Genomic DNA, 16,481 nt, shown 5'->3' with positions numbered 1-16,481 from the left:
TGTCTTCGTTCAGCAGTGGAATATTACATAATTATTTTTATGTGAGTTGACATACTGCCTTGTTTCGCTTGATCAGATGATTTTCAACACAGTGTAACTGATTCTAGTTGAGCCCCGAGAGTGAATCCATTCCACAGTGAGTGACGTGTCGTCACCAGTCTTTCAGAGCCACAGGGGGGAATGACGTCAGTGTGTCGCTTTCTGTCTGCTTCCTTGCTTTAGGTTGTTCAGGTCCGCTATGACGTCATCGTCTGTTCTTCTCAGTGCTATAGTCGGCACTGCCCTTTCACTACGAAAGTTCGGAGTGCCATGTCAGTGCTATAGTTGGCAGTGTTCTTTCAGTGCCATAATTGACAATATTCTGTCAGTGCCATAGTTGGCAGTGTTCTTTCAGTGCCATAATTGACAATATTCTGTCAGTGCCATAGTTGGCAGTGTTCTTTCAGTGCCATAATTGACAATATTCTGTCAGTGCCATAGTTGGCAGTGTTCTTTCACTGCCATAATTGACAATATTCTGTCAGTGCCATAGTTGGCAGTGTTCTTTCAGTGCCATAATTGACAATATTCTGTCAGTGCCATAGTTGGCAGTGTTCTTTCAGTGCCATAGTTGACAATATTCTGTCAGTGCCATAGTTGGCAGTGTTCTTTCAGTGCCATAATTGACAATATTCTGTCAGTGCCATGGTTGGCAGTGTTCTTTCAGTGCCATAGTTGACAATATTCTGTCAGTGCCATGGTTGGCAGTGTTCTTTCAGTGCCATAGTTGACAATATTCTGTCAGTGCCATAGTTGGCAGTGTTCTTTCAGTGCCATAATTGACAATATTCTGTCAGTGCCATAGTTGGCAGTGTTCTTTCAGTGCCATAGTTGACAATATTCTGTCAGTGCCATGGTTGGCAATATCATGTCATAGTTGGCAGTGTTTTTTCAGTGCCGTAGTTGGCAGTGTTCTGTCACTGCCATAGTCGGCAGTGTTCTAACAGTGCCATAGTTTGCAGTGTTCTAACAGTGCCATAATTGGTAATTATTCTTTCAGTGTCAAAGTTGACAGTGTTTTTATTAGTGCCATAGTTGGCAGTATGCTCTCAGTTTTATTGTTGGCAGTGTCTCTTCTCTTAATCATTGTCTTGCGCCTTTTTCATTGTAGTTGGGTCATTTTCTGTCATTTGCAGCTTTATTTGAAGGCTCTAGTTTTTGTCACTGTGGAAGAAAGCTTTACTTGCGTATCAGCGTTCTTATTCTCCATGTTCATGAGGTCTCCACTTTGACGTGTTTGGTGCTTGCCATTGTGGCCATGCAGAATGTCAGTTTGATGCCACTGCTAATGTTGTCATGAGGAACATCAGTTTGATGCTATCATTGCCATGTTTGATGCTATCATTGCCATGTTTGAACATCAGTTTGATGTCTCCATTGCCATGTTTGTTATGCGGAACATCAGTCTGATGTCTCCATTGCCATGTTTGTTATGCGGAACATCAGTCTGATGTCTCCATTGCCATGTTTGTTATGCGGAACATCAGTTTGATGTCTCCATTGCCATGTTTGTCATGCGGAACATCAGTTTGATGTCTCCATTGCCATGTTTGTCATGCGGAACATCAGTCTGATGTCTCCATTGCCATGTTTGTCATGCGGAACATCAGTTTAATGTTATCATATTGCCATGTTTGTCTTGCAGAACATCAGTTTCATGTCTCGATTGCAATGTTTGTCACACAGAACAGCATTTTGATGTCGTGATTGCATCGTCATTGTTGTCATACTGTGTCATAATTGGTTTGCATGGATTCCATAATTGCCCATCGTTGTATAGACCGTCTCTGTTACTGTTTTAGTCTCATTTATCAGTATCATGCTGAAATTTCTTGTATGGAGATTTCTTTTGATGTCATTCCCTTCCACCACCCCAGCCCCTGTTAAATTTATGAAGTCACTTCCGTTCGTTTCAGATCGTGAGTTTCTCCTATTTAACGTGTACACCGATGTGCATGTTTTGTGTACGTTCATTTTGTCAGGAGATTACTTTTCTGACACAGCTGTATACCATCCCATGTACTCAGAAATTGTAATCGGAAGTTTCATAATTGTGTATTCTTAAGTTTCCTCGTGGTCACTTTGCCTTTGAGAAGAGAAAGAGGAGCGATGTGTGACCAGTACTGGTATGGAGCAGTGGGGTAGCGCAGGGCTCATAGCCATGTTGGGGGAGACATTGACCACAATGTTGATGCCATTTTTCTAGGTGTTTCAGTGGACGACCTGGACTTGAGTAAGTGGGGACCCCTCACCTTACCCTGTTGATGACCATTCTCCCTTCACATTACCTCCCCTGTGTCTGCCCTTCAATTACCTCCCCTGTGTCTGCCCTTCAGGCTTTTCTTTGTTCATCCCCCACATCTAACCCCTCTCCCTTCACCGCTTTCCCCTCCACTGGCTCCTGTTCGGACTACATAGACTGACGAATACTTGCTTTTTGTTCAGCTTTCATGACTTTTTTCTTTGGTGTTATTTTTGTTCTGTTCTGTTAACCCCACATTGTCTAATACAGCTTTTGTTTTCTCCAAAGGGGAGACTGGTTCCATACTGTTAAAACTGTGGTGCTGTGTTGCATGCTGTGTGGGGGCTGTGCGTGTGAATGACCTGTGCTTGCCTTGTCTTGTTCAGCCAAAGGGAGGACAAATGTTGATCTGCGAGAACAGCTCATGTCGGATGAGTCCTCGCAATCCTTGCACTCTATGTCGCCTCGCCGCAGCAGTACGGGGCGCATTTCCCCCTTCCCTGCGTCAGGCAGGAGGCGTCCTCCCGATACAGGCTACGCGTCGTCCACCTCCTCAGGTACTGCCAGGAAGGGCTAGTTCCCTGACCATGGTGATAGCTCAAGCTAGGCTGCTCCCCTTCCTCATTCCACCCGTCCCTGCTCTCACAGCTTGTGGGTGTGCCACGTTTTGCTGTGGAGTTTCACGTCCACATCTTACCACCACACTAAATTGTCCAATGTTCTGTGTTCAAGTGATCCCGTTTGTTGGTATCATCTACATGGTCCCTGTAATTTCACATAAAGTTACCCTTATGAAATGACCCCAGTTGAGAGGAAAAATAATAAATGAGACACGAAAATTGAAGGGTTCGTCTTCGAGCCGATCCACATTTTGAAAAAAAAAATTCATTAGTTAACCTGACAGTAGAAGGCTACTGTACTGGAAATTGATTTTTTAACGTCCTTCTATTAAACATAACTTTATAATAAAACGTCTGTGGACAAAACAGTGTAATATTTGACTTCCAATAACTCAAGATTAACGTTGTCGTGATAGCAGACCTTTGTACAGGTTAGACTTTGATTTACATACGACCAGTCTGAGATGGATTACACCCCCCTCCCACACCGCTAGTTATGTAGGATATGCAACATGAAGGGCATGCAGTGACAAAGCAGATACTGCGGCATGACTAGTGCATGGCTAGTCTGGCATGTGCATGGTGTGTATTGTCGGTTTGGTCCAGTGAACTCAGTATGTGCCACATCATCAGTTTGGGTGAATGTCTGAGTACATAACACTATTTTGCCTCAGGTATGCGAAGACTTGTGAAATCATTCGGTATGCACATACATGACCTTTACTGACATCTGTACACAATGAAACAGCATTTATAATCATCAGATGTTAGTACCACGTGTAAGGTTTGTTCCAAAATTATAACAACTGACCACCAAACTCATAGTCTCGTATATATTTTCGAAAATAGTCCGCCATTCCTGTATCATTGATCGCCTGTACAGTGCATACCAACCCATAAATGAAATACAACCATTACATACAACCTTTAGGCCCACATGTGAACTTGTTTCTCAGGGCAAACGGATCCACACAGACAAGCAGCTTTGCAATGACTTTCCAGTCAACCCGTTTGCCGCAAAAACAGAACTGTTACAATGGCTGGACACTTACCTCCCGTGTCATGGAAAATTTTAAAGAACACTTTGTAAATATACAAATGAAACGAAACTGTTCTTCTCGCATGTTTGGGCACAAACGCGCGCGCGCGCGCGCACACACACACACACACACACACACACACACACACACACACACACACACACACACGCTTGCTCACGCACGCGCGCGCACACAGTATGTCTGAAGCTAAAACACGACTCGTCCCATTGTACTTTCAGAACATTGAAACCAAGATCATACAATTCCCTTTACGAAGTTAACTCCCATCTAGTATGTTAGCACCCTTGTGTTGTTCAGTGTGTGTCACCATGGTTCTGCCAAAGGCTGCATTTCAGTGTTGAAGTTTTCATCAAGCACGAATGGGAACTTTTGTTGGGTATGCTTTTGGTTTGGAGTGCATGTGTGTTTTGTTATGAATGTGTGTTAACTGACTTAACGGGTTTTTGCACTAACACCGCGTGTGAGGTGGCTTGTGGCTTGTTGCTAACCTAACCTCCCAGACTATCCCAGACTAACACGTCATAGTTGGGGGCTCTGGGGACGCTGTGCTGGTGATGGTGCATGGAGCTTCGCCCGATATCTTCTGTAAATGATCACACACAGAGAGAAGTGCCTGCAGTATTGTTCGTAGCTTCCAGTGTTGACCGTCTAGCCAGAGAAGACGAGGATCAAATTAACCTGTGGCATGTCCCAGTAGGATACTAGATATTTAGACACTAGTTGTCTTTTTCAGATCGCAGGAACGTTTTTGCTTTGTTTTTGTTTTTTTTCTACATTATCATTAATTTTCTTAAGGAAAGAACCCTCGCCTCTCTTGTGTCTCTCCCATGCCTTTCCGCGCGCCCTCGCCCTCAGTCTCTATGTCCTCTTTCAGAATTCCTGGTTATCAGTCTGATTTTCTCCGCAGGGTCATCTTTCAGCATGGTTGCTTGTTTGGTGTGATAAGTTACGAGTTCAGGTAAATGAACCATCCAGTTATCTGCTTTGTTAGAATTTGTTTTCAATCAGAATTTCTCCTTTTTTTTCTTTTTTTTTCTTTTTTTTTTGCGAGTAGTGACAAGTTTGATCCTCGTCGGCAACTCTGGTATACTGGGCTGCCGTGTACTGTGGCCACGCGACGTAAACATAACCCGGCTTGAAGGCATGAGCGTGTATACATGTAGCTTCTGACAGCATGGACTGTAAGCATAGCCACCTGTAAACAGCATGGATAGTAAGTGTATCCACCTGTAAACATGGGACATGGGCAGCTGACCCTACGGTTGAAAACCCGATGGCATGACTACCCATGTAGCATGGTGGTGACAGTCATCACCTGTAGCCCACCCCTGGATCTCGGCTAGTCAGTGTGGTGAAGGCTGTAGGTGAAGGAGCAGCAGCAGCAGCAGGAGCAGGAGAAGGAAGGCGAGGAGCAGGTAGCCATGATGTAGCGATGTGTCTGTTCCAGCAGGCAGCGGCGACTCGTCGTTACGCCGATCCCGTATCACGTCCTCTATGGTCAATCTGTCCAGTAATCCTTCCTCCTCTCTGCAGCGAAACCCCGACTATGGTACGTCGCCCCACTAATCCTCCTCCTCCTCCTCCTCTTTCTCTCTCTTACTCTCTTTCTCATTCCGTCTTGACTGAGGTATGATCGTGTATATATGTTTGAAGGCTGACCTAACCCTGTTGGGTGGGTGTGTTGCTTACAGTTTGCCATCTCTAACCCTCACAGCGTGTCTGAAAGGTAAGTTGGATTTCAGCTGGGATGACCCGCGAGGTACACTAATACAGGTCATCCCGATGGGAAAAGACCAAGTCAAAAAACCCACACAAGTTTCACAGGAAAAAGGTGACTGATTCCCTCCCTTCCCGATTGGACACACGGCTGTGAAAACCAGAGGAGCTGTTCGAATGCATGGCTTGATGCAGGCATTGTGCATGACAAGAAAATGCCGCGCTGACCTATTAAAAAAATTAGAATAGAAGAAAGGCGGGTGGGTGTTGGGGGGAGGGGAGGGCGTTTTCTGCAAAGGCTACACAATTCACAGGCATGAAAATTCTTTTAATGACATTTGTCCATTACGCAATGGACGCATAAAAAAAACAACAAACATTTTCACGCAAGCAAACAAGCAAAACATAGATAATAATAAACACGCAATGCTCGGACATGATTCCGTTCTCTGAATAATGATTTGAAACGGTTTATCCGCAGTGTAGTTTTTATTGAAAGAAATATAATGATTCGAAATAAGATTAATGATTGAATCTGTTTTAAAATGAATAAGTAAATAAACAAATGAATTAAGGAAAAAAGACAAATCCATGTTACAAGTATGGGTCTTTACTCTGAGCGATGTCAGGTAAAAAGAAGGGTTGTTTACCTGTACTTCATTCCCTCCAGTAAAAGAAAAACCCACAAAAAACATAAAAAACAGCAAATTATTGCATGCTGAGCAAAATATATAAATGAACCTATAGTATGCAAACAGAAAATGACATTTTATTACAAGTTGGTTTTGTTGTCTAGAAATATTTTAGAAGAAGTATGTACTTACGTGGATCCATATGATGAATGTACTCTTCATATAGTTGAATATATTTATTCATTTATCTGTCTTGTGTATGTTTGCTAATTTACTTGTTCATTTAATTCGCCAAGGTAAGTTTACTTTATTAAGCGTCGCAAGATCGCCTTCTCTCTCTCTCTCTCTCTCTCTCTCTCTCTCTGTCTGTCTCTCTCTCTGTTTGTCTGTCTGTCTGTCTCTCTCTCTCGCCCCATGCGTGTGTGCGTGTATAAGAGAGAGGCAGACAGAGAGAGAGAGAGATGAATAAAGATAATGGATTAAAATGAAACCGCCATTTATATATCACATGTAATTGCCTTTGCTTTCATATCCACTAGAACGTGTTGAGCGAACTTGCTTCAGATGCAGTAGATGATAACGAACTCGATGTTCATATAAAAATGACTTGTGTGCGAGCTTGTTCGTATATTGTGTACATGTAGAAAGTGGGCACTAAGCCAGCTGTGTCATTTTTGCACACGTATGTAATGGAAAAATATACGTGAAATCTAGTTATATAGTTTCAGGGAAAAAATAGTAACCATTCATTGTGTATACTCATAATGTGTTGTGCTGGTTACTCACTGTAGACATGCGTATTTATGTCGTCATAATGCACTTGTGTACCCATTGTTAACAAAGTGGCATCGTGAGTCAGTGTGATGTGTCCTGTTTTCATGAGAGAAGTGGCTGAAGAGAGAAAGAGAGAGAGAGAGTGTTTCAATGACACTGGTGTTGGCAGTCATCGGGTGTGGCAGATCGTGGTGGGAGTGTACTATTATGCTTCTGTGCACTGTTCCCATACGTTCTTTTGTGTCCTTTCTTGTGAATGTGTATGTCTTTGTGTGTATGTGTGTGATGAAGTTGGGAAGCGTGGAGGTGGGGTTGGATGGGAGAAGGGAGATGACATAACATGTTTTATACCTGTGTCTGGTATGTGTCTGTGTCACACAAGATATGTGTGACTTATCCTATTTGACGAAAGGGATGTATGCATTGAGTAACTATGATGATGTATGTATTTTTATTGGTTGGCAGATTGGTGTATCTATTGGTTGACAGACGGATGTATGTAATTGACAGAAGACTGTCTGTGTATGCTGTTTGACAGAAGGGTGTCTGTATGGGCTGACAGAATGTATGTATATATCGTTGGTAGAGTGGAGTTTAACGACCTGTCGTCTTTACGCCCTTAAGGTCAAATATATATCGGTCGACAGACGATAACATGTACGAATTGAAAGAAGGGATTTGTATATATATATATATATATATATATATATATATATGTGTGTGTGTGTGTGTGTGTGTGTGTGTGTGTGTGTAGACATAGATAGAAGAGATTGTATATACACAGTTTGACAGAAGGGGATGTACATGCAGTTTGACAGAAGAATGTATGTATGCGTACAGTTTGACAGAAGAATGTGTTTATGTATACAATTTGACAGAAGGATGTATGTATGAATCAGTTTGACAAAAGGGTGTATATATTGTCTGGAAGAAATATGTATGTATATACTGTTTGACAGAAACGTGTATGTACTGTGTTTGACGACAGGATGCATGTATTTACTGTTTGACAGAGCGATGCATGTATTGTTTGACAAAATATATGTGTATACCGTTTGACAGAACTATATATGTGTATACCGTTTGACAGAACGATGTCTGTATATACCGTTTGACAAACGATGTATGTATAAACTGGTTGACAGAGCGATGTATGTATACTATACTGTTTGATAGAACGATGTATGTATAATATGCTGTTTGACAGAAGTGGACGCCGAGCTGCAGCGCTATCACAGGCAGCGAGCTGGTACTAGTGCTATATAAATTTGTTGTGCACAGTGTACTCTGTGTGTATACAGTGATAGCTTGTATCTTGCTGCCGTCTCTCTACCTGTCGCTTCTTTTTCATTATCATGATGACCTCATTTCAACCACCTCTGACCCAGAAGATTGATGCTGTGATCTGTATATGCTGTAGTCGTAGCTGTGTGAGTTTGTTGCGGATCTAAGATTCCAATAACATTTTAAACCTTTAAAGCGTACGGGGAAATCGGAGATGATTTTAAGTATCGCATTAAATAGTTCGGAAACTGTTAATTCTTTTCTTTATTCTAAAATATGGTTTCGTTGTTGTATTTTTACTGTGTGAATATTTTAGAACAATTCAAATTGGTTTCAAAATAATGAAGATGATGATTTCAGCCTTTCATAACTGTTCAGATGGTTTCAGTTAGAACGGTGCAGATAGTGTTAGAGCATTGGTACTAAGACACGCAGACTGGCCAGTGCAACCAGTGGAGAGGGCATACCAGATTTATCTGCAGGAGGATAGCTATTGAATAGCCAGGCGAACTCAGCTCTGTGTTCTTCATGATGTTCGACCTTTGTAGGTAGTTGTTCCCTGTAGCAAATAATAAATATTTGTTTGCAACAAAGTTTAGTAGACTAACGGGGCTACTGGTTTGAAATAACCGGCGACAGTGATTGTCATCCGTAGAAATAATCACCAACTGACCAAGCTAATAATGGTCGATGAGCTCATCGTGGATACACAGAGTCACAAAATGTTCTCCTTTGGGAAGTGAGTTTGTGTTTACAAGTTCTCCATACCTATAGAGGGATGAAAGGGGATTCAGTCTTGAACCTTGTTTCCTGTACCAAGTGCTGGGCTGGGGGTCAGTAGAGGCAGATGGTGGTCTGACATTGTAATCACGACTGTCATCATAACGGAAAGAGGTTGATGAAGCTTTTTGTCAAGAAGCCTGGTGCGGGGCTGGTGATAACACATGCAGACTTACAGCACTCAGTAGGTATCAGTGATGACATCATTGAAGAAGAACAGAACACGAGGAGCAGCATTTTGAGATCGCAGTTTGTGCCTCGGTGCTTTATACTGAAAGGACGATTGGTTCCATACAAGGTTGTATGCTGTAGAAAACACCCGCAAAGCCTGTTAACAAAATACTTAGTTTTCAAAAATATTACTTGAAAGGAACATTACGCTGATATCTCACCAACGAATGCCTAGTCTTTTTCTTTCCTTCACAGTCTGTCTGGGTGAGGGGGAGGGTGGTAGATAGAACTGAGAGTGCGAGAGTGCTATTATTTGGCAGTGGCAGTTCCCAGTGGAATTCAGTACTTCATGGCTGCCAGTTTGTCCAGTAGAAATGCATGGGTTGTGTGTGCAGTGGTGTAGTGTGTGTCTTTGTATAGTGTTTGCAGTGCTCATTAGTCGACGACCACCTGCGATACTGAATGGCGGATATCGCTGGAGGGGAGGAGGTGGTGTATTGGGGGTGTCAGGATGTAAATGGGAGGCTGTTAAACATGGGGCTGTCAGATATATGCTGTTATTACTATGGTTATGCCTTCTGGTATTACCTGTGTTTGCATTCCCTTCGGTTTAACGTCTGTCGGGTGTGTTTCTTTATGCACGTATCTTCGTTTCTTTTTCTTCCCATTCATTCTTTTGCACATAATGTTTAGTACTCATTTAACTTGTTTGCGCATTCTTTGTTTTCAGTTCATGCTAAACTCAAAATCAACTATTGCACGACATTGTAGTTTCTAGCATCCCTTCTTCTTCTTCTATTACTACTACTAGGACAACTACTCTTCCTTTCTTCCATTCCTTCCGTCTTTCATTTTCCCTCTTTTTATTATTAAACTCGTGCATATTTTTTTCTTTGGTTTCAGTTTGTTTTTATATGCTTACTCTTTTATTACTGTAAAAAACAAAAAGGATGAATCGTGTTTGACGTGTGCGCTTTCTTTTGGTGGTCATAGGAAAAATGTAGCTCTGTCATCAGTTTTTCTTTGCACCAGTGTTGTCTATCATTTCCGTGGCTTCTTTAGAGAGTTATCTGTACGACTGTGTTCTGTCATACTATAATTTCTTAAGTACCACTTTTTAAAGTTCTTATTTTAAAAACGTATGTTTCAAACTCTCATATTTGGACATCTTCTCTCTCTCTCTCTCTCTCTCTCTCTCTCTCTCTCTCTCTCTCTCTGTCCCTCTCTTTCTCTTTCTGTCCTTCCTCCCCCTCTGTGTCTCTGTATCTATCTGTCTGTCAGTCTGTCTCTCTCTCTCTCTCTGAAGTACGACATGGGATAAAAACTCAAGCCAAATTATTTTACGTGAGTGTAACCAACCGCTTTGCTAATTTCTCTTTATTGGATATAAAGACATAATATATGGAGGAATAGGTTTTACAGATAGATCTGTATTCAGAGAGGGAGATCAGCAATCGATTAGGTTCTAAAAAGAAAACATATCGTTACTTTTTGCCTTAGGATGTACTATTTTTCGTGGTGTGAGGTGATGTGTGTGTGTGTGTGTGTGTGTGTGTGTGTGTGTGAGATATTCATTTATTCATCTGTGTCAAATTGCATCAGTGCACTTATGCAGAACAAAATCAAGACATACTTAAAACTTACTGGTCTTGCCATGAAATGACCCTGTTTCTGTGTAGTATCGCAGCGTGAAAAGATCAGTGAAATGGATTTATTCTCTATCAACATGTACCGTCACGGAACACTATGGTGAAGATGGCAAAACAGTGTGTGTAATTGACCGCCCACGGTGCATGGCAGTGGTGCAGGATTTGGAAGATAGCGTGGTGTCAGTTCAGCACACCAGGCCTTCCTGACGTCACTGTGTTGGGAGGACCGGGAATCATCGTGTGACTGCTCTGTGTGTTTGCATTGCTCCTTTATTGTCCGGCTTATTGCAGAGGCCGTATACAGTGAGACTGGTGTACCTGAAACAGACGTTCTTCTGTTTGTGTTGTCTGTCTTTATCAGATAGACAAGTTTGTGTGTGTGTGTGTGTGTGCAAGAGAGAGAGAGAGAGGAAGGGGGGGGGGGAGAGAGAGAGTGTAGCAAGTGTTTGCTGGTGACTGCTTGTTTTCGTCCGCAGCTTGATAAATGCTTTACCGCTGATGAGGTTCACGCCAGAATATGTATACAATGCTGTGAATAAGTGACGGTGTATTTTCTCACCTAGGACGAGGTGGAAGAAGTTCCTTTACTTACCATTCTGTTTGTGTACCCCCACCTCCACCCAACCCTTTGCGCAGGCTCGACAGGAAACCTGTCCGGAAGTCAGAGGTCAAGGACGCCGCGGACCTCTGTGTCCTCGTCATCGGGGGGTCGCCGCACGCCCACCATGGAGCGGCGGAGGTCAGGGGTCACCACCCCGCGCGCCACCACCCCCACGGTGGCTTTCGGCTCCGGCGTGCCCCGCTCCCGCCCCACCACCCCCAACTCCTTCACCCCCCAGCGGCGCAGCACCACCCCGCAGAGGCCGTCCTCCACCACCCCGTCAGGCAGGACCACTCCCTCCGGCAGGACCACTCCATCCGGCAGGACCACCCCCACCATGGGCCGCTCCGGGGCCACCACTCCCACCCGCCAGCTGGGCTCCACCCCTACCACCTCCACCTCCCGTCACCGGAAGCTGCCCAACGCCCCCACCGGCGCCCATCGCTCCACCACCTCCAGCTCCAGTTCCAAACATCACTTCCCCGAGTTTAAATACTGATGAGCGTGTGTTTGTGTGTGTGTGTGTGTGAGAGAGAGAGAGAGAGAGAGAGAGAGAGAGAGAGTGTTGGGGGTACGTGCGTGTGTGTGTGTGTGTGTGTTGCATAGGGATGGAAACAGACAGGTGGGGTTGAGCACACTCGGGTTTCGACACATTCCATCGTGCAAGCAGCGGACAGCAAACCTGCATGCAGTCAATCACTCACACATTCCGGATTCCTGTGGACATGCTTCGGCTCTTGGTGTGACCCCAGTATACCTTCCGCCCGCTCCTTCCGCTTCTTCTCTTCCCCTGTCGGCCATTACCAGCCAGAACTGTCAGCGAGCCTTTCCGGTCAGTCCTTCAGTGGTGCTCTGTAGGGATGGCACACCAAGACTTGCTGCGACGGACCGACAGTGTCTGGACTGGAGTCGTGAGGCCAGGGACAAGTTTCAGTGCTCTGAGCATGTACGTTCCACCCCAGAAACAAATGGCAGCGTGCGTGTGGGCAGGTAATTTGGCACAATGACTGTAGGGTTATGGCACAGTAACTGTGTAGGATTATAGCACGGTGGGTGTCGGCCTATGTCATGGTTCCAATAGATCCCAGTTTTTGTGGGGTTTTTTTTGTTGTTGTTGTTGTTGTTGTTGTTTTTCCTGTACACACACCAGAATTGATCTGTGAGCTATACCCAAGTGATCATTCCTCTGTTATGCATAGTTCCTTGGGAACAAACCTGTTTTTTACTGATGATTTGAAGTTGTAGCTGGAACTGCCACATGGGGAGATGATTATGATGCAATGTCAAACCGTTACACACCAAAGCGTAGAAGAAGAAAAGTTGTAGTAGTGTTGGTTTGTCAATGTTTTGCCTTGCAGGGTACAGACTGAAAGGTGTGAAAGTGACATGTCCTCAACGTTTTCGTGTCGATGTAATCATCATCAGACCTTGGCCTTAACGGGAACCAACTGCTGTAGCCTTTTTTAGTTTTGTGTGTGTGTGTGTGTGTGTTATAAAATGCATATATAAGAAACCTAAGACCAAAAAGAGCAATAACTGTTCGTGACGTTTGATTGGCTATGGAAGCTGATAGTGATTTTCACCGGGGTCCCTCTGTTTCTAAGAGTGACAGAAACGGAGGTCTTGGTTATGTGTCATGTCTCACGTGCAGCAGTTGGACAGAGAGTGCCTTGAGGCCCCGTCTGACGATCACATGGCGTTCAGCTGTCAGTGAGTCACAGCGGGGCTTGTCCCACGTTCACTATGTCCTGAGGGAGGGTGAGGGCGCCCTGAAAACCCCTCACCACTCCTTCACATCACTGGCCTTGTCCTGGCCTGACGGCTGTGCATCAGTGTTTGTAGGATCTCTCCTGGGGCAAGCTTGGGTTGTTGGTGTTCTCAGACGCACTTGGATGGTAACCCTGCCTCTCTTTCTCTGGCTGTTTGGGGTGGGGGTGGCTTGTCGGCCTTCAGCAGATTGAGACAAAGAACAGAGACTCGAATTTATCTCATGGGGGATTTCATGCTTCCTGTATGTACAGCTTACCCGATTTTTTTAAGGCTTTTTATGTAACTGTTTTATACCTGAATGTTTTTAACGAAGCTGGACAATATAAAAGCTTTTGACGTCCAGAATGGTGTGAAAGTTCAAATATGATTAATGTCTGAAGGTTTTTATCGAAACTGTATTTTAATGCGAATGGATAACCGAAATAATGTTTATTATGGACTCGTTGATATGTATTGTTTTAAACCTAGGAGCTGTATTTATGAATCACCAAGTGGTATGAAGCTGTTTTAATGCAAATGATTTGTCGTCACGGGCATTCCACGTCAGTGCCTGGTTCAGATGAAATATTGATATTAAGGATGCGTGACAGAAGATCAAACTTTAAAAGATCGAACCATACAATGTAGAAAATAAAAGAGAAAATACACAAAAAAGGATCAAACATGATCAGATTAAATTGCTTTTGAAAAGAACTTGTTCTGTGTGTGTATGTGTGTGTCTGTGTCTGTGTGTGTGTTTAAACGCGCCTTTGCCAGAGAAGGCAGAACAAAAAGATTATAATCTTTAGAGGAACATAGGATATTTGCTTAGTGTTGTTTTTGCAGCTACATAAGTCACTCAGCCACACACCCTGCATCGGTAATCAGTCGTGCAGAATGAATGTGAAGCTGCATTGAATACAGCTCTCCCAGAACACACACACACACACACACACACACACACACACACACCACTCTCCCAGCCCCACAGTCGGGTCGGTACGCCACAGACTCGCAGACAGCACGCACCTCTCCACAACACCTTCCCACATGGCTGCCAGTTTTAATCCTCATTCCGCAGGTACTTGTGTGTTTTTTCCTCCTCGCTCTTCGGTGCCGGGCTTTCTTCATCTTCTGTCCTTCAGACGCTGTATAAACACGTCCTGTGGCGTATGCGTGTGTGTGTTTGTGCGGGGGTTGTATGTTGGGAAAATGCGTCAGGAGTTTCAAGAAAGGAGGATGCAACCTTAGGGGCATTCTTGTGTCATTGATGTCACTCAGGTAGGAACAAACGGCCTTGGTGCAGAGTTTGCACCTTGGTGGTTGTGTTATTTACATCTGTTGGTGAGCTTGATACACACACAGAGCTCTCTCTCTCTCTCTCTCTCTCTCTCTCTCTCTCTCTCTCTCTCTGATAATTGAACTATCATGTGAAACCAGATATGTGTACCTGTTTATATTTTGTCAGAACATCAGCCGAGACGTTTGTGATGATCCCATTCGAGCGCCGTGCAGTCAAAAGATCGTTCCCGAGTTCATATCCAGCAACTACTTTTGCAGTTGATTCAAAACCCTCGATTTAATAATCGTTTGGCTCCCAATTATTTCCGGATTGTAAACCCGTTGCTTGGCCCCAGTATCAATCCACCGTCCCAAACCGTGGTTTAAAGAGCTGATTACATTGTATTTCTGGTGAGTGGGTTCTCTGTTGTACATAGATATATACATTAAAAGACTTGTACGTTCTTATTACAAACATTTATACCTCATCTATCGTCAGAGCTTTCGTGGAAAATAATGTTGCTTAGAATGGAAAAAAAGAGTGCACTTAAGTATCACATATATGTATATAAAACTGTGTCGTGTATTCCATGCCCGGTACTCACATATCAAAAGCTGACTGTTGGGATGTGCTGTGTGTTACATGATAATCGTGTGGGAACTGTCTGTTTTACTGGGGAGTGGGGACATGTGTCGCGGTGCTTCGGTCGGGAAAGACATCTGTCCTCTGCCGTCGGTTGTCTGACTTGTCTGTCTCCCATAGTTCACAAGAAGAATCGTACACTGACCATGGTCTCTACTTTCAAACGTCTGTAATGGTCTGATGGACTGTATAACATGACACTGGCTATTCATACTATGATTTGGGAAATACCCTTTGATTACGAGGGTTCCACGAATTGCCTTGCTTGTCCAGTTCTTGTATATTGCCTATGCAAAAGTTGCAGATGAAAAACAATGATCAGATGGGTGCGGTTTTGTTCGTTTTAAAACATCAAGATTTTATTCAGATGTGAACATTTCAACATGTTCAGCGTGGAACTGGGGAGATTTTTTATCCAGATTCAATTTTTACCCTGTTCAAAATGAAGTTGGAATTTTTTTTCAGATTGTTATATGGAAGACAAGGTGACAAATGCACATGCCGCTGCCTCTGTGTGTGTGTGTGTGTGTGTGTGCGTGTGTGCGTGCGTGTGTGTGTGCTGTGCATGTGTGTGTGTGTGTGACATAGAATGAAATGGGAAGAATTATTGTATGTGCATAAACAAATGACATTTTTTCATCTCTTTTGTGCTCTGTCACTCGAAACTTCCAAGTGTTTAATATAGAGTGAGTAAATATCTTTTGAGATAAAATTCCAAAACTAGACAAAACAAATGCGATGACATGCTTTTTGAAAACAGGTATGACGTGTATTCAGTGTGTGTATTGGCGCGCGTGTGCATGTTTTGTCTCTTAGAAAGTGGATGACATGCAGCGATACCCTGCCTAATACTGTATGGTTTTCAATTGAATCATGATTATTCAGACGCCTCTTCTTGTGTACCATAATTATTACGAAATGCCTTCATGTTTACCGTAGATCTTGATAATTGTCTCACATTGATCGCGTGTATCTTTATTTATTATTATTACTCTTGAGTTACGATTTGCAAATTATTGCTTGTGGTTTTGTTGGTTTTTTTTGGGTTTTTTTTGTTTTTTGTTTTTTTACGAGAATGTAACCCCTAGTGTTGTAACTCATCCTACAAACGTACGGTCATGGTTGCAGTGTATACGATCACACGATCCTGACTGCGCTGTTCACAAGTCTTGTGGTGTGAGGTTTACACTGCAACCGTGCCGGGTAAGGTACCCGCAGGAAGTCATATATCATTCGGGG

The 16,481-nt window shown here is 43.5% G+C and overlaps 1 protein-coding gene across 10 annotated transcripts in view; it reads left to right on the top strand.

Moving 5' to 3' along the window:
- The window catches only part of LOC143286033 (microtubule-actin cross-linking factor 1, isoforms 6/7-like), a 78,847-nt gene extending 63,052 nt beyond the window's left edge, over positions 1-15,795 (top strand). For 4 of the 10 annotated variants that reach the window (XM_076593591.1, XM_076593556.1, XM_076593574.1 and 1 more), the window contains 4 exons: positions 2,668-2,838; positions 5,410-5,511; positions 8,292-8,333; positions 11,605-15,795. In XM_076593591.1, coding sequence (XP_076449706.1) covers positions 2,668-2,838; positions 5,410-5,511; positions 8,292-8,333; positions 11,605-12,068 — 779 coding nt within the window. In that variant the 3' untranslated portion in view covers positions 12,069-15,795. The remainder of the gene's footprint in view (positions 1-2,667; positions 2,839-5,409; positions 5,512-8,291; positions 8,334-11,604) is intronic. The other 6 variants (XM_076593583.1, XM_076593628.1, XM_076593609.1 and 3 more) reach the window with 6 other exon arrangements.
- Positions 15,796-16,481: the final 686 nt, after the last annotated feature.

The sequence above is a fragment of the Babylonia areolata genome, chromosome 1, assembly GCF_041734735.1.
Source record: "Babylonia areolata isolate BAREFJ2019XMU chromosome 1, ASM4173473v1, whole genome shotgun sequence".
In the NCBI taxonomy this organism is placed as follows: Eukaryota; Metazoa; Mollusca; class Gastropoda; order Neogastropoda; family Buccinidae; genus Babylonia; species Babylonia areolata.
The sequence above is the reverse complement of the archived record's forward strand: the minus strand, read 5'-3'. Positions and strand labels throughout refer to the sequence as shown.